The sequence below is a fragment of the Gavia stellata genome, chromosome 24, assembly GCF_030936135.1.
Source record: "Gavia stellata isolate bGavSte3 chromosome 24, bGavSte3.hap2, whole genome shotgun sequence".
NCBI classification, from domain to species: Eukaryota; Metazoa; Chordata; class Aves; order Gaviiformes; family Gaviidae; genus Gavia; species Gavia stellata.
In genome coordinates this window covers 2519082-2541832 of record NC_082617.1, presented here as the reverse complement: position 1 = coordinate 2541832, position 22751 = coordinate 2519082, and the positions used below count along the sequence as shown (strand labels likewise).

General features: G+C 43.2%; 1 protein-coding gene across 1 annotated transcript in view; it reads right to left on the bottom strand.

Moving 5' to 3' along the window:
• Positions 1–22751, bottom strand: part of PNPLA7 (patatin like phospholipase domain containing 7) — a 126251-nt gene that overhangs the window by 23922 nt on the left and 79578 nt on the right. Inside the window, 2 exon segments of the mRNA XM_059828765.1 lie at positions 2203–2319; positions 9886–10042. Of these exon segments, the coding sequence (XP_059684748.1) occupies positions 2203–2319; positions 9886–10042 (274 nt within the window).

The window sequence follows — 22751 nt, the reverse complement described above, 5'->3', positions numbered from 1 at the left end:
GTTGTTAAGAGAGCAAATTTAAGAGAAAATGGAAACCTCCCTTTCAATGTCAGAAATAACAGTTCAATCTAAGTGCTTCTGCTCCCTGGCTCTGATGCAGAAGAGGGATGAGGGCTCACGTGAGAAGTGCAGGAGTGCCACCTCGCAGCCATGAGTAGTAAAAAGAAGGATCTGGCCCAGTTCTTCCTAATTTTAAGGTTTTATAGAGACACAAGGGCCAGTACCCACCCCAGCCCCTCGGATAGGAAGTTCTCAGGTTCTGCCACCATCACTGTGGATCCTCCCAGGAAGGAGCAGTTGTGGCCAAGCATCCAAATGCAACCTCTGTTTGTAAGGCTATAATTAACTCTTGTTAATATGTATTTCCAGTTGGAAATCATTGCTACCCACCCCCCTCCAAAAACACTCCAACTGCTGAGAAAAGATGGATGTTTGCAGTTCGGATGCTTTGAAATAATGCTTTAGGACAACATTTGTTCAAGGCTTAATGCGTCTTAGTTCAGCTTCTGTTACTTATAGTTACCCTTTACACTTAGGCAGCTTTCAATTTCCATCTGTCTAGCCACATGACTGGTTCATGTGCACTGATAACAGGAATTGCAATGCAGGGGTAACTGCTGCTTCCCTTGCAGAGCTACACAACGTTTCTCCTTATTTATCTGATGGAATTCTTTCAACGTGAGGAAATCCTCAGGCAGACTGAAGGGTTTAGCCTATGACACCATGCACACACAACGATGACGCTGTTGCATGCCTCAGAACTGGATTTCTCTTGGACAAAACCTTCCTGTGACCACAAGGTTACAACAGATCATACAACTACAGCTGTTAAAAATCGTAAGGAAGGAATCTACCGCATCTTAAAGGGAAGTACAATAAATTGACTGCTGAAATCAACAGCAGTGATAGTAGACCAGGGAAAGATGGGGCCACCTAAACTCAAAGGAGATTTTCTTCCATTTTGTCACCCACTCCTCCTCAAAGCTCTGCTCAGCATTATTCTACAGCCTTCCACTGCAATGTACCATCCACAATTCACACCAAGTTTACTGAGAGAAGACCGTGCTTTGCACCACTGAGAAGGTCTCGGTGTTTTGCATAAGGCAGCTCCTCGGCTACGTCAGAACAAGTAGAGAGGAGCTGGTTTAGTCATTGGACAATCACATGTTTTCCTATCAGGCACTGCTGGAACCAAAAGATAGGAGCTGGAGCGCTTCCGGAAGGGATACGCATGATTAAAGAACTGAGAGTATGGCTGGTGCTGCCCAAATAACAAACAAAAATAATTCCAGTCTCAGAAGGAGTTATTGCTCTAAAACCTGTTTGTTCCCAGCACCATCCACTCTGCACAGCAAAATGCTGTTTTAAGCCACGTGATGATTAGTCACTTACTTTCAAACTTGCATTTAAGTAGGGAATGGTTTAGATTATTTTTAATAAATATATTTAAAGTATATATAGTGTTAATTTGCTACATAATCTTTCACCACAAGGATTCTAAACACAGGAATAATTTGGTTAAAACTGCAAATGAGGTAAGATTGCAAGACTACCCAAACACTCTCCAAGCTTGGTGATCTAGGAAGACAACCATCGATAATGTGCTTTATAAATTGCTACTGCTGAGGGACGGAGGATGGGTGGGATTCTGAATGTGGCTATCAGCTCAGGTAGACCATACAACACAAAAGGTCCCCATATGCAAACCAGGGAACAATACGCTTTGACCTTACGGCAGTTTTCAATAGGCTGTTCATAAAAAACTCACTCCAGCTTCAAAAATAAAATTAAAAAAAAGCCAAACCCATTGCTACCCTCTTCAAGACCTTCTTCTGGTTTGCCCTATGGGTCTCTTAGACCTGATTTGCAGAAAATAATGATAATGATAATGATAATATCATTAATAATAATGATAATAAGTCTCAGCAATTCTACTTCAGTGACACAAATTTAACTTCTGCTCTCGGACAACGGGATCCCTTTGTCAAACAGAACAGAAGTGGCTACAAATAATCCCCTCCTTGTGTTTTCTAAATCCATCAAAACGAAAGAATAGGCTCCTGCATGTAACATTCACAGTTTTAACATGCTTTCAGTCATCCCACAGCCCCATATCTCATATTAGCATGAAAGAAAGCTATTTCTGCTACAACAGAATACAGTGACATCTTTTACTATACATAAAGTGAATAAGCAACCTACCTCTATCTGCTTATCTTTGAAGATATTGTTGATGCTGTTGTTAAAAGCCGCTCCAGAAAACATAGAGGTTATTGGATATGTCAAGTCTAGAATAGTCTTAAACACTGAGTTCATAACCTAAAAAGAGAGAGGGGGGGGGGGGGAAAAGGCATTTCAAAGGTAGATATATGCAAGAATCCATATTAATGTATGCATTAATGTATGCAATTCGAGAGACATCATATTCCAGATTCTACAGCCAACACATTGGAAGCATTGCTATTGTAAGTACAAAAGTTGTCAAGGGGACAGAAATACAACCAGTAACTCCTTGTATGGTGCCATAAATCTGAAACAAAAAGCAGCAAACTCTGTAGCCAGTTTGCAATAAGGCTATAGAGGAATATACATTTGCATTGCTTCCCTTCTACCCATAAATCAAAACATCCCTCTAAAGCAGCGTGCACAGGCACAGGCTTCTGCCTTAACAAATGCTCGTGAACAGTGCAGTTTAATTCTTGATTATTTTTTTTAGTAACAAAAAGATATTATTAGTTATCACCCTCTTCATCATCCTTTCCACAGTGTACGTGCGGTTCGCTGGCATGGAAAGGAAATCATAAATCTCTACTACAGGATCTATATCTCCGTACATCTCTTCTCATTTGTGGATCACACCTAATTTTTCTTCCAGTCTTAAATCTTTTATCTGCCTCAGTGTAAGCACTTCAAAAAACGTGTATGTGATGCTCTGGGACTGCAACAAGGTTAAGTCAGTCACATGTTAAAGAGCTTCAAACACCCTTTCTATGCATCAGTGTCCATTATTTTTCATTTCCAAAGTGAGTTATTGTGCTCTTCACCTGCTGCTTGGTAGCCAGCATTTAGATATGACTATGGGCACTCTCCATAAGCTAGATAAACCAAATCACATTAGGTTTCCTAAAGCACTGTAGGTACCTGTTCTATTATGTAACAGTGGCAGGCACTGTCAAACGTGGCTCTTCTAAACACGTATACTGTAATTAAGCTTTCATGGATCTTTTTTTTCCCCTTTCAAGTGCATTACATCTGTGCACTAACCTACAAGACAAAATGATGAAAATATGTAAACTATATGGCCCCTGTATTTGTCCTATAACCATGCTATTGGCCTCAAATCCTAATAAATCCTAGCGACATTCAATGCCTAATATATTACATCATACTCAGTTAAAATTCAACTGAAGACCAAAAATCCCCAATTAACTCGTTTGCAGTTAAATAGGGTTTCACTGGATGAAATAATTCTATTAGATGAAATATCTCCTTTCTCTACACGTTCTCTAGAATTTAACAAACAACTTAGCAGACAATACGACGTTGTACCCAGGCAGCGACCTACAGCATGAAACAGCCTCTAAACCTGCAGTCTATTAAAGGATCTGTGATCAACATCTGGCCTTTGCCTTACTCTAGCAATGATTTAACGAGCTGCAGGATTAGCCTACATTGTCACATCCAGTTGCTTTTAAATATATATTAGGTATCTGCCCAGAGAATACATGTCCAAGTATGAAAAAAAGAAAAAAAGATCCTTGAAAACAAGTACATAAACAGGAAGTGTGAGAGAATGTAAGAGCCTTAGCACAAAACCAATTATGAACCTGTCACCTTCATTCACATCCTTATTTTAGGTTCTGATGTGGTAAGGACAGTGTGCCAACCTAACTATAGACACTCTACCCACAGCTTCAGAGTTAAATGGAATTAGTTTTGTACTTAAAATAGGGATTTGGTCTCTGGCATTACTTAGAATGATTAAATCAGGGAAAGAGGCATTTATAAAAAGTCCTTTAGTACCGAAGAAAAATGTCTCCAACTCAGCACCAAACATTGGGCTATCCTTGTTGCAAATGATCTTTATAATGCTAAGCCTCTGCATTTTCCCTGCAATTAATGCTCACAGTAATCTTCTACTTGAACAAAATACTTCTAATTAATGGTTATTTCTTAATATTCTCATTTCTCATAACTGGAAGATGCCCTTTTAGCAGACGCTGATGGCCAACAGCCTCCCTCAGCCTTCCAAGAATAGCTGCTACCACCTACCATTCTCAAAATAAATTAAGTTACAGATCACCCTTTGGAAAGGCAACCAGAGCTTTCTGACTCCTGCTCCACTTCATACATCTCTACTAACCAACAGCACGAGGGCCAACACCGGCGCTTCCAGCTTTGGCTCCCTACAGCACAGTGATGGGAAGCCCAGCCTTGAGGCATCTCTACCAGATCTCTTAGGGAGAGTGCACGTATTTTACAATTCTTCATTAACTTTTCATGAGCTTTCGTTTCTACAGCACTGCTGCAAGATGAGCTTTCTTATTAAAAAGACCTTCAATCCTAAAATTATTTTTAAAAGCTACCCCGTGGTATAAGGCAACTTCAACAAGGAAGGGACAAGGTTCTTCTGCTCATAGAATGGAAGAACAAGAGAAAACGCACATGATGATGGACAAAAAGAAACCTCAATTGTAATCTCTAGCTATTTTGTTCTTTGATGCAGAATGGTTGTAAACTGGTGTCAAAACCCAGGATATCCCAGGATTTTTCGGTGTTCCTGAGTATGAAAAAAAAAAAAAAAGCAAGGGTGTGGGAAAACTTGTTGCAAGAACAAAAGTTTAAAACAGCAGAACAGATTAAAGGTTTTTTAAGCTACTAGAGATAGCATCCAGAATTTTCTTTAGTGCCTTTTCAGTGTTCATGTATAAAGTTTCAATGAAACAAGCAAAGGAATCCACAAAGGAAAAAAAAAGTTAAAGACAAAATAAAAACGTAACTCAGGCCAACAGTTTCAGATAAACAGCACTAAAGGGATATATTTATCCCAAAGACAGGAATTACAGATAATGGAAGTTCAGATTTAAAGGTAAACCATTAAGAAATCTAAGAGGTGAAGAAAATGAAAATTAATCCATCTAAGAAACCATAACCATCTCGGAGTCAGGTAAAGGAGAGAGGCAAGGTAAGTAAATGTATGTTTAAAATCAGATTCAGATGTCCTGGTCCTGTAACATTAACATGCCATCTCCATGATCATTAGCTGACGTGGTCGCTACAGGGCAGAAATAGGATGGTTTGGTGCCTTAACTGGGCATTCCAAAGCGACAGGCATGTTTGGATTTTGTGTGCAACCTTTTATCGGACCTTCCCAAATTATAATGATTAGGGTTCATTTCAACACCCCAAAATAATATGATTGAAATGAAAACTCTGAACCATCAGGCCTTATCACTACATGAAAACAGATTTTTTTCTGTACCTCTTGATATAACAAATTTTTAAGATTTAACAAAAACACACCCAGTATTTTTCCTCTTCTGTTGTTAATAATTTCAAATACAGAATTCCATCCGAAAGGCAACCAGAGGGTACACTTCAGCTGGCTTACAAGGGAAAAGGGATCTGCCCTGTTTTAATTTTTGCAAGCAGAGAAGCCTAGTGACTAAAACCTTCAAAACCGGTTGATAAAGTTTTAAAGATGCAATTAAACCGCACCGAAGCGCAGCAGAGCGCACCTTGGCAGGCCGGTGCTGTCCTCGAGCACCCGCAGGCTGGAGGACACCCAGAGCAGGTTCTTCGCTGCAGCTCATCAACCCAGTTTAAGAGACAACATGTGCACATTCATTAACGTGCAATCTGTAACGAACCTCTTATTTATTTAGGATTCACTCTGCGCTTTAAAGCCGCTTTAGCTCATATTACCTTTTGCTGGGCCTGAACCAGTGCTAAGGCACAGTAACCAAGACTCCCTTCACCTGGGGGACTGGGACCAGTTTATTTTGCTGATCTCCTCTGGTCAGGAGGTATCTTTCCCATAATATCCTGCCCGCTCTTCATGCCGATGTTGTTTGGCAACGTTTGCCTACTCAGCTCAGATTTTGTGTTTGTTTGCAGGGATCTGTCCTTGTTGTTATACAGGAAGATTTGGCACGCAAACAAAAGAAAACAGTGTAGGATGCAAAGTGATTTACAAAACACTGCACCTACTAACGATGCTCTCCCTCTGACTTCCACAGCGAAAGGACCGTGTGTGGTCCCCATCGCGTGGGATTCGCACCCTTCCCCGCTAACCCTTCCGCTGAGCCACGCAGCGGGCTGCACGCTGCCTCCGTGCTCCTCCTCCGCGCTCCCAAGCCATCCTTAACCTGCACCCTGTCGTCCCACACGGGCTACGGGTGTAGGTATCACCCTGGTATGGCAGAAAACAGCATTTTTTCCTCAAAACAAGAGATGTAACAGATCAAGAAGAGTATCAGGATTCAGTCTGACAGCAGCTTGATCTGACCCAAACCAGGGCTGATGGTTCTGCCTCCCCCTGCCCTGTGCCAGCCCAGCTACCTTTGCAGCAGGCAGCTCAAGGAGCTGAGCCGGCCAGAAAGTAGCGGGACAGAAAAAAAAACCCACCAGTGATGCATTTTTGGCCAGATCAGCTTGTTAAACCATAGTATCTCCCAGTGCGTGAATACTAGAGTGGCGTTAGGGAGAGGCAGAACCTCACGAGTGAGACCTCAGAAACCCCCACGTTTATTGTAGCTGTCGTACTATCACAGACAGCGAACGACTACAGCATCCTACCCAGCAATTCTTAATTCTCATGATGGGAAGCTTTTCAGCTACACATTCCTATAACCATATTCCCTTCAACAGTAGAATATTCCATTCTTTGTGAAATATTTATACTTTGAAATATTAATTCTCCAATTAAAAAACCAAGAAACCCCAACAATCTGGAAACATGAAAGCTTGTTTGTTTGTTTTGCTGGTTAAACATAGGTACAGAAGACACACAGAGGAAAATATAGAGTGACTAATCTGACTGGTAATTTTCATACTCCTCTGTATTTTGATAAAAAAGTAATTTATTTCTTTGCTGCTTCACTAGGTCCAGAAAACACATCCCATTAAAAATACACCTTCTCCCGGTGTACAACTAGAGTGCACAACTAGAGATATGCCAATTTCTAAAAATACCAAGAAAAAAGAGAAACAACTGCAGGACAAAACCAGCATTTCTTTTGACGGATTAAAAAAAAAAAAAAAAAAAAAATGAGGGTTATCTAATCCATCACAATGAAGACATTTCAAAAACCCCCACAGGCTAAAAAAGCCAGGCTGCAAGGTTTTGCACAAAGAGCACTCAGCAATAACCCCCACCAGCAAAAGCTCACGGGCTTTAGAGGAGCAGAAGCAGCAGCTTCTGCAGCAGGGAGCACTCGAGCCTTTTTGCATAACGGTGGCTTAACGGAAGGCACTCCCCAGCGCATCCCTTGCACAGCAGCCGCCTCCTGCAGCGGTCCTCAGCAGCAGTGATGCTGCTCTGCAGGACAGCAGGAACGATCCTGCAACTTTTGGACACTGAGAATTTGGGGCTTATCTGATGGATTTGTCATCTCACTCACACTCGGTCCCTTTGAGTGGATCTTCTGTGAAACCCCACCAGACCTCCCTGCTATGACACACAGAGGTAGTGCTCACTGAAAGAAGCCACTCTCCTTGCTCAGTCTACAGTTGCTGCAACACAATACAAGAGAAAATAACTCAGAATAGCCACTGTTAAAAAGATTTATAATCCCTCAAGCTACTTTGTACATTAGCTGTGATCTGAATTTGGAGAGAGGGCTTTCACGGCTTTCTTCAATTTACAATGCAACCATTTTGCTGGACTGTGCTGTTAACAGTGAAAAGGGCTTCAAACAGAGCGATCTTTTCTTTTTTCATTATCAAACCCTCAAACAATTTGTGGTTTGGATGTGGACCTGGCAAGCTTGTCAGAACACTCGTGAAAAACCTCAAGAAAATGCATTCTTCATTAATAAGATGAAATGTTTGCTCTAACAGAGGTCATTATTCTCTCCTCCAGCTACTCACTTGCTGATTTTAAGGTACCAATACCTGAAACAGCCCAAAGCTGGGCCAAAACCTGCCTTTTCCTCTGTGAAACATTCTCTGAGCTTTGCAATTGGTGTCCAAAAGTTAAGCAATATATTAAATTTCCTCTTTTCATCTTTAACTGTTTCTGGTAAAAGCAAGTGTGATTCCAGATTAGGCTGGTGAGCTCAAGAGCTGTAATGCTGGAGACGAAGCTGACTTTGATGGGAGCACAGTCCTGAGAAGGCCAAAAAACAGCATTTCCAGCTCTGCATCACCCCCTGCGCAGAAGAGATCTGACAAGTTAACAAACAAGAGGAGATAATCCTCTGGACAAATGCACGGAGGAAAATTCCATCGCTCTAGCCTAATCAAGAGCAATGGAGAGAGGGCAGCGAGCCACAGATTGCTGGAGGCTAGGAAAACATCGCAGGGAGGTATCGCCACATGCTCGCCCTGCTACGATGCTGTGCTGTAAGCATTTGGTAGGACCAATGTGGGAAATAAAGAGCGCAAGGTTAAATGGATGTCTGCTATGATTCAGTACAGTTGGTTTTATGTCCTTAATCTCAAGCCTCCTCCACTTTTGCAATTGCAGCGAACTGCTCTCTATCATAAGCAGTTTATGTTTCGGCTGCTTCCCAACCCAGGCAGGCACAGGCAGTTCTTCAATAAAAAGCAGAAAATCCACATTCTTCTAGCAAACAGTGACAGGGAGGTGAAAGAGTCCCATGGTCCTCTGCCCACCAGGACAGCACAAACATGCTGGCGCCTCAATACGTATTTTAACGTCCCAGACTATCTAGCTTGCGAAGCAAGTGGTATCTTACCAAGATACAGTAGATTTCGTCTCAAAGCCATGGCAGGTTAGAAGACACTTGGGAAAGGTAAGCCTCATACATGTGCCAACTACAGACTCCTATTTCACCCTAAAACTCAAAATCTAAACAGACCCAGAGCTTAATCTAACTTAGAAAATTCCCCACGTTGCTTCCCTTTCAGCAAGAAAACCAACATGAAAACGTGGTTTTCATATGACCAATACAAAGCTGTAACTAGCAAACTTCAGAAATAACGCTAAGCTTCACCTTTAGTCAATTTAAACCAGTGTAATCTGGTGCTAGTACGATTTTTCCCCAACATCTTATCAATAAATAAATTCACCCACAGAAGTCACTATTTAAAACAACCTTCCGAAACCTTGGTTTAACTATGAAAAAACATTTTTGTTTGTGTTAAATATTTAAAGTTTAAAATTTCTCCTGAACCAGAGTACCACCACTCTGGAGTTCTCAGGCTACACCATGAATTACACATTTCGTATTTAGTTTAGAGAAGGATTACCTCTGTCAATCAGTTCCACTGAAAAATGACAGCATGTGAGAACGAAAGAGAGAAAATTATACAAAAGAGAAACACATTTGTTGAGAGTTGGAAAGGAAACAGATTCCAGGACGTAAAAAGAAAAGATAAAACAAAGATAAACACAGGCTAACGCACTTAAACAACATCACTCTATGTTTATAGTGTGAGTAGAGTTTGTGCAGAGCAGAAGTCAAGCATTTGACTTCTGCCTCCTCGGGTGCTCGCATCGCCTGCCAGCGTGACAGCGAGCAGCCTTCCCAACTCACTCCCTCGGTGCCAGGCAGGGGCCCTTTTCGTCGTACAGACACCGAAGTGCAGATGGGCTGCGCTTTCCTTGGGTGGCTGCTTGTGCATGGCTGCCTGCTAAGGCTTGCGGTTAAGCTCTCGCTCTCCATCTGAGGAGAGAAGTGCAACATTTCCAATGCTTACCATGGCCCACTGCCTAGCTTTGATCCTCATTTGATTGTAGCTGCGCTCTTCGGCGTACAAGGCACTCATAAAAGCACCAATAGATGTTCCTCCGATCATATCTACCGGGATGCCAGCTTCAATCAGCGCTCTGATAACTCCCACTTGGGAGCATCCCCTGTGCCAAGGAAAGAAAAAGAAAAAAAAAACACATTATCAGACAAACAGCCATTGAAAGAGCATAGAGAGATGAAAGCCACCTTCTAAGGGAGCTCGAGTGTGCACGAGCTGAACTGCCAATCTCTGGCTAAACAAGCCTCAATGCCAGAAAAAGTTGTCATGAATGCAGAAATCTTCAAACAGACTCCCTGAGGAGCCTCAGAAATACAGACCACCCAGCCGGACTTCGGTGTGAAAGGCAGCGATAGAAAAACAACAGCCAAGAATCAAGCCAGTGGATATGCGAAAGAAAAGTCAACATGGCTTTAAGGGAGCAATGCACCAAAAAATCTACTAGGGTTCTTCCAAAGCAGCCAAAACCGGCTGCTTTTCAGAGACCTTTCCACAAGAGTCTTTTCCAGTGATTCTTCAGGAAACTCAGCCAGTCTGGGATCACAGGGTGGGTCACCGCCCTGATTAATAATGAATTTGAAGATGGAAAACAAAGAGCAAGAAGAGACAAACAGTGATGAGAAGGCAGGAGTTTCATACAGCACACAGACCCAGGAAAGGGGCGGATGAGGAGGCAGCATTTGAGGATTATACAAACTCCTTCAGGACAGTAAACTTATTCCTTAATTTCAAGAAGTGTAGAAGGACCTCAGAGAAATGACGGAGTCAAGTGACAAACAACAGATGAACCTCAGTGCTGATGGGACAAGAGAAAAACAGAAACAATGCCCCTACAGCAATGAGCTCTTAACTAGCTCTGCTCACACAGAGAGATTTTGGAACTGCTGTGGATATTCTCTGAAAAATATTAACCTAGTGTTCACTGAAAATTCAAAAGGCAAATCAAAGAATCCAGAATAAAACAGAAAACACAAGAACATACATCCAGGATGCACCAGCATTTTGGAAACTGCAAGCAAGCTCAAACTTCTCACAAAAAAAAAAAAAATAGTGGAACTAGAAAATGACAGAGAGAAGCACAAAAGATGACCAGAATATGGAAAGGACTTCACGTGAGAAGAAACTAGACCCGAATCTCCAACTGGGGAAGATCATGACTGACGGGAGACATGCAGGGCCAGCCAATGATATCACCATGCAGAAAGTTTAATCTAAAGGAAAGAATTTACACACAGACACATGTATGTAAAGCACAAATTGGGGAAACCACTGTTACCACATGCTGAAGAGGTCAAATCCCAAAAGGATTTAAATATGGACTGGATGAATCACAGGTACCAGGCTGTCAGTGGCTATAAATGTGAAAAATCAGAGGTGCAACCTTGCATTCAGGAAGCTCAGAAGCTGCTAATTGTTGCAAATACTTGTTTCTGAAGCAATCACTACTACCTACCATCAGAAAAGAGAGCATAGGTGGAACACTTGATCTGATCTTATAAACAGCAATCCCCTAATGGGAGGGGGATTCCTGTCCGTTCTGCAGAACCATTACAGAAGCGGAGACATTAACAGTGGAGGCTGATTGCCTTCTTATCGGTACAAAATTACGGCCTCTGGTTTCAAATGCTTTGTCCAATTAATATCAAGTAAGTCAATTAGTTCATTCCACCTGGATGGATGCTTTGCAGTCTAACCCACATGGCTGCAAAATCCACCTTTGCCCATTTTCATCCCATTTTTCTGTTCCCCCCCAGTTTGCTCTATTTCCGTCCTCTTTCCCCTTGCTGTTTACATCCTATAAATACTTGCTAACAGCTGCCAAGTCCACCGTAGGTGTCATTTGGCCAAGCTATGCTGAACACATTCTTTCCATCTAAATAAATCCCCTCCAGCTGCTGAAATGCTTTGAGACAGGTTCTCGGTTATACTGGTGTAAATGACTTCAATGACAGATCTGTACTGGTGTAATCCAAGAGCAGAAAATGGCTCATTTAGCTTTCCTCTCCAAATTCTCCTTCCTCTGCTTTACTATTGCTTCTTCTCATAAGATGCCCTAAGTAAAAATAATTCTATTTTTATCCCTGCAAGAGGAGCCCATTGTTTTTAGGCTTTTAGGTTGTAGCTATTTTTGCAATCTGCTTTTGGTGCCCAGCGCTTACTGTTGCTTTCTCCCTGTGTGTAAGTCACTAGCTGACACTGATGTTTCGCTGATGAACAGACCTCACACTATCGAGCCCGCTTTCTGGAGAAAGCCTGCATCACGTGGATTTGTTAGGACATGTTAAGTACTGTAAAGCATTTTCTGCAATTTTAAACTGGCCAGGACTAACTCCAGACTGGATTCTCTCCCTTTAACCTCTTCTGAAACTGCATCTCCTCATTCATGCGTTCGTGTGTCCATAAAATACAAAGGATTTGATGTGATCACTCTGGATTTGTTTTTACTTTGCTGTATGATGCCCTTGAATAAATAACAAGAGATTATTATTACTTCTATTGGCAAGCCATCACCTCTGTGTCTTGCGTCGGCAGAGTCCCTGGCAACAATACAATCTTCCAGCTAAATGTGTAACAGCCACATATCTCCAACAGACGCATCGATTTCAAAGCACAGGCGTGCAAGATGGGAATGTAAGTACTCTTCTTGCTCAGAAAGGGACCTCCTGTTGACTGCCAGACTGTTATGTTTCATTTATACACGACTAAAAAGCTGATTCTTCCAGTTCCAGCATCCTGAACAACTTCGTGGTTGAATCCATTTGTGCAAACTAAAATCCCGAGGAAAGTCAAGTGTGCCCGAACCCACCTCGTTTCTCCATGTACCACCTGGCCTCCTAAAGATACTACTTCTTCCTAAATGTTTTTTCCCCTCCCTACAGCTTTAGGCCATCGCTACCCCAGCAACGCTACTACATGAAACTTTTCAACAACTCGTCGCTGTTGGTTCTCTCTCGGCCACTTCTTCGCAGCTCACGGCGTACATAAACACAGGCAGGCTGCCAAGGGAAGCTGTGTGCCGGAGCCGGCGCTTTGCCAGGCAGCACGCATCCCGCTCACTGACAACTTGCCGGTGCATCACGGATAGCCAGTGTGGGCAGCTCTCATACTACAACTAAAGAGGAAAAGAAATTGAAGCCAGGAGCCACGTCCCTGTTAACAGTCACAGTACCAGTGCAGAAAAAAAACCCCCAAAACCAAAACAGGGATCATGTACCAGGCACAACTTCACAGGGGATCTGTCCCGTTTTAGGGCAACGTGTGAAAATACAAGTGTTTGGCAAGAGGAGTACAAAGGACGATTGCTTGTGGCAACGCTGGATGTACACATCAGTGCCAGAGCACTCGCGTGGAGCAGAGCAAGGGACGGGGAAATCTCCGGTTACCTGGCTGACATGGAGCTAAATGTCACTTACTCTGGAGGTAAGGAGGAACAGGGGAGGCCATCTAGATACAAGGAAGGAGCTTCTCAGATGCACAATATGTTGCTGAAGCTGCGCATGCAGCTGTCCTTTGCCTTAAAGCCGCCTGACAGTGCAGCTGGATGGAGCATTTCCCCTGCCAGGATTAACGCCTGTCCCCAGGACAGCGACAGGGACTCCTGGCACCAAGGACAAATGACCTAGAAGATTACTTTCAAATAATTTGCACCAGAACCCAAAGATTTGCCCAAGTAGTGCAGGGTCTATATATTAACAAAAACTCTTTTCCATCGTATATCACTCCCTGGGACAGGCCTAATTAATTAGTGCCCTTTGCAGAGAGAGCGGAAAGAGCATCAACCACTTTGAGGAAGAACTGGAAATAAGAGCCACGCTCCGTTTTCACCTCTGCCATTGTCTCGCAACCTGATCTGAGCCAGGCAAGTCACGGGCTGCTCTGTGCATCAGCTGCCCTGCAGTGCCACTTACTGCACTACCGACCAAGCTCGTGCTTGCAATATGCTTAAATAGCCTCCGAAAGCAGTGCCGTGCTTCCTAAATTTCAAGTGCCATCTCTTCTTTGTACTAATGATCACAAATAAGTGGGCAGGAAGCAGGGAGAAGAATTACAGTGTTGAAGACATGCTTCCTTGAAATAACAAGGCACTGCAAGCAGAGAGCACAAACATTCTGCCAGAAGGTCTTGCAGGAAAATTCCTGCTCCTGAAACAAGCCCTTGCCTTCATCCCCTGGGGAAATGCCACTGGCATGTGACTGTAATGCACGAAGTCTAGAGCACAACTGATAAAAGAAAAAATTCTTCTGCGAGACATGCATGTGTCTGCTCCGCACGTGCCTGCCAGAGCTGAGATTAGATATGACTCTCAGGAAGAAGCAAGCAAATGCAGCAGGACAGTTCAGATTAAAGTGCCAGCAGGAATACAAGCTGTCCTCTATGCTCAGGTCAGGGGGCTGAAGAAAATACAATTAATAAAAAACAGAGACTGTGCACCAATACTTTCTCCCCAAGCCACATTTAATGTATCAATAGGATGTTGCCTGTCAGCATTAGGAAGAATAAACATGATACCGTGAGCACACAGAGAGGGGAGACTCATCTTTCAGACCGTGACTAATGGAGCAGCCAGGCAAGGCTGCAGCTCGATCGCTCCCCACACCTCCGAAGTCCACTTCAGTTTCAGAAAGGAAGAGAAAATACAGCTCAGGTATTCAGCCTCCCCAGCACCCACCTCTTCTCCTAACTGACTCATCAGGATGAAGGACATCTCTCTGAATGCACTGAAGAGATGTTATTTCCTTTGGTTAAAAAGAGGATTAAGGTCATGGTTACTGCAGAGCTTTACTGTGTCTCTAACCAAAGCCTCCCCAGAGCAGGACACACGGCTTGCTGCACCACCTTCCTGACGTAGTTAAGCGGCAAAGTAGGTAGAAAAACAGAGAAATTGCCAAGGGGACTTCACTGAGCTCCACTAGAGCCTAACAAACCTGAATTAAGGCTCCCTCATAAGCTTAGAACTCCTGAAGAAGCAAAGCTATACAAATGAAAACAGTTTTTCCTTCATGTAACAGCTTTGATTCAAAGCACGTTACAAGCAGTTGCTCGATCACCCAGCTTACGCGGTAAGCTACAGATGAATATGTATTTACTATATCCATCTTAGAGACATGCAAAAGTGATGCATCGGACAACGATGCGCCAACGCTGCTTTGAAAGCGCTAGAGAGAAACTGAAGGTGACTGAGCCTCCTGCCCACGGGAACAGACAGCACGTCCCGAAAACCGCCAGGTACAGCACGCGGGCTCACCCGCGCTTCTCGGACCGGGACCCCGAAACTGGGGCTGGTTACTGAATTAGTGGGTCTCAGGCTAACGGATACAGCTCCGTCCACTACAGAACTGTTACCTGAGTAACTTCTTTAGTGGTGGTGGTATTAGAGACCTTCTCAGAGTTATGCTGGAGGTGCTCATTGTATTGGGGCAGGGGGGAGATTAGATGTTATTTAAATGAAGGGCTATATAGACTGGTATCTGGAAACGTGAGATAAAGAGAAGTTTCTTCTTTATATAAGAAAAGTAGCATTTTTTTGGTACATGTTTTGTTGCTAATCCCGATGTTGAGTGGCACAGTCACTGACTTAGAAATCAAGCAAGTCTTCTACAAGTTGCGACTGTATTATCTCCAATTTGGCACCTTTGATCTTTTGCAGCTGCACCAATACATACGAACATCGCTTTGAGAACTAACCACACTTGTACGTTTCCAATAACATTATTTCCCAGCTTTCCCTGACCATAAAACTTCCCGGTACCATAAATTTGCCAGAATAATTATAGTGATTGAGATGTCAGCTCAAAAGGATAACAGAATCCAGGCTGCTGCATTTCTCCCCCTGCTGTAGTACTTGCACGCTTACAAGGAAGTTTCCAATCAGGACAAAATTCGTTAATTAAGCCCCATTTTAAGCTAAATAAAGGGAATAATCCCGCATTACCTGGTTCTCACCCCACCATCCAGCTGCCAACAGGATCCTTCCCAGCACCTGCCCTGAAGGAAGCTTTCTCTCTTCCACTGCCCATTTTTAAAACTGCCCCCAGTTAGACACGCATTGATCCAGAGACCTGAATTCTTCCTGTCTTCCTCTCCATTAGCAACAGCCTCATTTCATCCTCCCACTTAGCTCTGCCCTCAGATTCCCACCATCTCCTTAACCCAGAGATAAGGAGCCATTTTCCCTTTAGCCGTGCCATGGACGTTAACCCTGCGCACTCAGCGCAGTACAGCAGAAAAAGCAGCTCCTCTCTATTACAACCCCAATGAAACTACCTTCCTGCAAGAAAATCCAACTACAATGTCCTTTTAGCACTGATCTTGTTTCTGCTTTATACACTAACTTTAGAACAAGCTTTAAACAGAAAGATTCGTGCCTGACACACAAGTAAATGAGCAAAAATTGTTCAGCTCTTTCAGGAGGGCTGTCAGGTCTACCCAGTCTTGGGGTGTGAAGGGATGAGTAAGCCATTGCAGGGGAGAAAAAACACAAAATAAAGCCAGAGTAAAAGCAAATCAGAAAATGTACCAGGGCTTTTGCTTTCGGATCCCAGCTGCCAGCAGCACACTCTGGCAGCTGTGTGCAGGAGGAGGGAGGGAAGAGAGGCTGAATGGCAAACTGCACTCCCTCGTCACTCTCTACTTGGGGATGCCAAACAAAATCCTGTTTCTTACTCTGAGCCAAGAAACAATTCAGTTATCTGCAAAGAAAGATCATTTCTTTGGAAAACAAATACATCCTTCTTCCCCCACCCCTTTGAGACTTATTTGTGAAAAGTCTTAGAAGAACCCATTTTGAGCATGTCTGGAAGCTGCAGAAATACAAAAGCATAGCACTTTAAAGAATTTAACTGTGATTTTACTTCTCCAATCTCCTCTTTCTTAACAGGGAAGTGCACTGCCCAGATAAGGTTAGACAGAGATTCCTAAAAATCACAGCAATGCAAGAGCTTTACCATCTTCCTGAAAGCACATGGACTTGCCAGCAGAGCATTACAACCACTACGTGGAAAGCATTCCCTCAAACCTGCAGCTCTGTAACACGGCACACGTTTTTTCAGCTGAGAAAAAGAGGTGCAAAGCTAGGAACAAGAGTTCCACCATCTCCTTGTTTAATTTCATCTGTATATCAAAGTACTGCTATGAATAAATGAGTTTGGTCGTTTGAAGACTGAAGATCAGGACAGGACAGTCCAAATAAACCACTTGCAATTAATTTATTTTTTTTAAAATCAAAACTTTAAAGTAGATGGCTCCCAAGTTCCATATGCTTGGAGGATTTAATAGAAGCCATTAAAATCTTCAACCTCCATGGCAAATGGGAGCAAATGAGCAATTACATAGGTGCTACAGATGGGAAAAAGAAAAATCAGATCATTAAGCATTACGTGGGTGCCAAGCCATATGAACATGGCTTTTATGTGCATGTGATGACCCAACTATTACACAACTCACCGAGCAATTAGCATTCAGATCTGATAACAGCCACACGGCTCTGTCTGTGTTTAAGACAACCGCACTTTGAGGCAGAAACTTGAGCAGATGCATAAACACGATTAATATGGCTGAGCTCTCGGGCGACACACAAGATGGTCCCTCCCTGAAGAAATCAAAACAAAGCCCCTTAGGAGCAATTACGCTATTACCAACCCTTTGCAAACAGAAAGTCTGAAGCCTTCAGTACAAGTTCACAGCAATGTCTCATGAGGTTTTCTCAACAAAAGCAAATACTCAGAACTCACTGTTTTATGTTTAGGACTTGGGTTTTGTTTGTTCAAACAATATACTCTAGGGCTGACCTCAATAAGACTCAAATTAGGTATCCAAACATAAGTTATCATCATCTTTTCCAAGGAAGAGCCCACATTCCTTATCTTTCTCCTCCAGCCTCTACAAAACAGCCCCAAAAGTAAAATACCAAGTCAAAGGTGTAATTTTATCTTTAAGGATAAAGAGTTCAGACTCTTCTCTGTTATTTTACCTCCTGGATATTGCCTTGAAATCAAATCTGCTTTTTGAAAGACAGGGAATCCAGGAGCCTGACTGCGTGTCTGACACTGGAATTCAGATTTCAGCCTGTTTTATCTGCATGTGGCAACAGATGCTGTACTCATGGCAAGAGCACAAACATGCAGAGCATACGCCACTTCGCCAAACACCTATAGGAATAATTACAAGCTCTGAAGCCCCCATACATCAGTCTGAGCTTCAAAAAGGGATATAATAAAGAAAAATTACAACTCCACTGTGCACTGAGATACAGGTATCTATCTACACACACAAAACCGTATTACAGGCCATCAAATAGCTTCCTTTCCTCCGAAATGCACCTACCCCAGCAGCAAGCTAACTGTACGTGAAGGAGGGTGAAGACTGCAGGCTGACTAATGCAAAGGTCACAAGGATTAACCTCAGGGCTGCCAACTTTCTGCCCTTCCAAATGTCGAAAGGCAGATTTGGCCTGGTGTACAAAGGGATTACTTTGAAGAAAGGGAACTGGAGGAAGGATATTTCAAGTATTCAGGGTTTTTTTCATGACACAAAGCAGATTCAGCCTCTTTCATATCATTTTGACACTTCCATACTGCAGAAATCTTTCTTCATCAGCCGTTATTGGCCACTGACAGACTGCAGGTACTGGATGGTAAGCTTCATTCTTCTGTTTAAAAGAAGGGAAGAAGCATTTTTCAAGTTTCTTTCATATTTCAGTTCCATTTCCTGACACCCTTTACAGCAATATCAGGATGAGGAACGGGATCCTTTTAGCAGTGCATGTTCTTCAAGACCTGAATTACTATGGAAAAGGAAAGCAGAGTCCTTACATGCCATCTTAGTATCTTGAGCAAGCAATCGGAAATGAAACACGAGTGTCATGGATGTTGCCTGACTGTATCAGGGCGAGAGAAAAAGAGAAAACAGGAATTGCAAAAAATCCTCACTCTTATCTTGTATAAGCAGAAATTAGGAAATGGTGTGAATTGAGTGCAGAAGAACCCAATCTATGCCAGACTGGCTCCGTACGGGACTACCAGACACCAAGCTGGAGACAGGGATCTTGGCCAAACCCGAGCAGAGCCCAGCACCGCTCGCTGCCTGCCGCTCTCCACACCACCAAGGCTGCTCACCTGCCTGAGGACAGTGCTGGACCCACATTAGATCTACAAGACCACACATCACCACGTCCAGCCGTGAACCTTTCCACGACACCAGGAAAGCAAAGGCACACACCCCAGCTGATTAGGACCTGGCACATCCTACAGACTCAGTTGCAGCTACTCAGGAACCTGTTGGCTTCCATCAGAGCCCCTCTCCTACAGCATCTCTGCACCGTGGAAGATGCCGTCTGAGCTGGTGCTGCCCAGAATTGGGTAGGGACTACAGGGTTTCCTTGTAGTCCTTTCCTTGACTCTTTGCTGCCCAGAACAGGCAAGGATACTCTCAAATCTCAGCAGCCCCTGCAAAAATGTTGACCATGTCTTGGCACTGCACCCAGACAACACAAACAGGGTTACCAGCAGCCTGATTACTCCTCAGCCACTGCACACTGGAATAAAGAGTTAACTTTATCATAATAATTGGTCTGGATGCCAGGTTTCAAGCAAATTCCCCAGACACATCCAACCCATGAGATGAGAGCATAAATCCATACACATTTAGAGATAACAATACCCTCCTAAAAGCCCAAACAATTCCTAGTGCTAATGGTTTATACTTCTCTTCCATATAAGTGCTTCAGAGCAGTTTATAAAGGGTGACCTGCTCAGATGCCAAAGCTGAGATGGCAAAGACCTCATTTTACAAAAGGAGAACACAAGTTATAAGCATTTAAGCCATATGCTCAAGCCCATGCGACGTCAGGAGCAGAACACCAGCAAAGTGAAATCCTGACTGCCCGTTCCTTGCTTCAGTGATTTAACCCTCAATAGCTGCAGTAACTTATGACACCACAAGCACCTTGGAGAGGCGGCTGTTGCTCTTTCAGAACTATCCTAGCCAAGGTCAGAATGAAGAACAATGGTTTTAGCAAGAAATTTGTTTCATAACTTACTTCAGAACAAGTGTTTTATCAGACTATGTTTTTTGAATACTTCAAAGAATCACAATCTAATTTTTACATATTTTTCAAGCTGTCAGCCCTCTGTTTACTGTGAATTTTAAGCACTGTGAGATAGAGATAACAAATGAAGGGGATACCTGTATCCCCTTGTAAACCACTGAGAGCAACCTTAAACATTGCTATCAATACTCTATTTGCAAAATGCAGTGCAGTCCCGAAGCGCACTGCATGACCTGAGAATTATTTCAAAGCCAAGTACATTTTTGTTAAGTTGACAAATAAGAACACCCCCCAGAACAGTAGAAGCAGTTGGCAAACAACATTTTTTGCAATAGGTGCTTCGAGAGAGGACTTGAAAGCAAAGACTGAGAAAGGAACTAAAGGGCAGATATAAAGAAGACAAGCAGGAATGACTGCGGAATGAAAAGGGTGCAAAGAAACTGGGTAATCTTAGGGCTTGGATGTGTCAGAAAGGGAAAACGGAGGCTTACAGACTAACAGAGACATGACCAGGTGGAAAAGAAAAAGGGTAAATAGATTATATAAGATTAGATAGGAATGGAAGCATGGAGAAGACATTGTTAAGCAAGTTCTCAAGGTGAGCATTACTTTTATTCTCCAGCACAAGGAACTGGTAATACCAGCACATTTGGGCTCCACAGAACCCTATCCCTCGTACCTTGGGGTGCCCCTCATTAGACTCAGTCTATCTGAAGTTTTGAACCCAGCAATGGAGCTGAAAAACATTTACTGTGTTCCAACTTGTGTGAGGAACATCAAGAGTCCAAGAAATTCCCATGGGATTTTCTTTCATCCCTTCTGTAGTCTCTACATTGAGTATGTTTAGGATCTCATAGGGAAAAACACTGCTCTGTGTTCTTTATGACAGTACTTCCAGCGCATGCCTCTGGAGGTAGCTGCTGAATTCAGGCACCAAATTCCTTCCCTCTCCTCCCACCACTCCCCGCCCCATATTCTTGTACCAGCACATCATCTGGGTGCTTGTGGTCAAGTTTAATAGTTTAAAAAAGCAACTCTGTTCACAATTCCAGTTACTAGCCTGTATTTGAGGCACAGTAATTGATCTTACAAGCCCACCGTCTCCATTTCAAGTACTGCAGCTCTGCAGTGGTAGTTTAAAGACAACGTCCACACGCACACACTTCTCCCACTGATAGGGGTAAAAAGTCTCATATCGTTAGTTATCCGTCTTAGCTGAGGAATAAGAATTAATCTTCCTTAACTGCTGGAACTTAATCCGAAGCACCTGCACCATCTCCCCGGGAGATTCTGTTATTGCCCAAGATTGAGCAACAGGGTTTCATAACCGCGCTGCTGCTATCACCTGCACCGCAGGAAAAGAAGCTACAGCACGACACGTGCGTTATCTGCATCCTGTGAGCAAACTGTCCATCCAGAGGACAGCACTTTGTCATTGGAATATCATTTCCACCTCAAATTCCAGCTTTTTATTCCTCAGATGTTTCATCACACATTGTAGGCTGGGGTATGAGAGGTCAGCTCCACCACTGCACTACCAGCCAGCCTGCTCCACCCCACGGTGTGTGAACCTCGGTCCGGACCTAGGAGCCTTCACTCTTATTATGCCCTAGATGACTCACTAAACTCAGACATTTTCTGTGCAGTCTTCCCTGTTTTCAGGGAACAGATATGCTTCTCCCTCCTTTTGTGGACCATGGACCAAAAGGTGACAGTCCAGAAGGGATCTCAGTCGCTAGATAAGTTGCAGAGCTATAGCTCCCAGTGCTCTTCTCCACAGCAGCAGTGCTGCAAACCAGACCTTCCTGCGTTGCCGTTTGACCTTGGTCTTTGGTAGAGCTAACAACAGCCCCAAAAAAAGAAGAGCTTTTATTTCTAACATCCCTTCCTTGCAGCACATTGCCCCAATAAGTCCAACTGTTGCGTTACCATGTTATGCTGCTGAGTATTTGCGTGTTCATTAATTTTGGCAGTTTGTCAACTTTTCCTTAACCAATTCAAGCAAGGGAAAGAAAACAGTGACTTCATAGCTTCTCTGAGAAAAAAGCTCATGAGAATTTCGCAGGAGGTGAAAGCAGAATTTCTGTTGCCTGCAGTGTATCCTCTTGCCAAACACTGAAGTTTTGCACCATGCAATGAAGAAGCGAAAGTTTCTCAGAGTTAAGATGGCAAAATACAATTAAGTAGGAAGCATCAAGCAACTAAATAACAAGGTAACCACAAAACAACTCCTGTCCTCAATTATCATGGGAAAAAGACAGAATTAAGAGTCAGCCGGCCCTCACCCGGGATGAGACCACAAGATTTTTGTACATTTTAAGGCTCCTCTCCAAGTTAGAATAACAAACAGACAGAAAAACAAAACAAACCCCAGAACATACTAGTACCTTTATTAATCATTTCTGACTCCTCACATGAGCATACTGCAAATTCAGCCTCTGCACTTATGCCAACTCTGATACCACTTAATTGCTGAGATTGTAATTAAAGTACTGCGTTAAAGGCCATGGAACATCAGCGACACATCCCTTTGTCTGCTAAAGGCAGTCGGGAGCTCCCCAGAAGGCTCTCTGCCCCAGAGGACAGCAGTGTGCCAAGACATTATAGTAGGAATATAATATCTTACAGTGTAGCAGTTACTTGCTTTCAAACATTTTACATGGATAGGCAGGTCATCGATACCCAAATTCAATTCCTTTTTAAACAAGATGGAGCCAGGGAAGCACTACAGAGCTTGTTCATAGGCAAAGGCTCCTTACCTCCTAGCCAA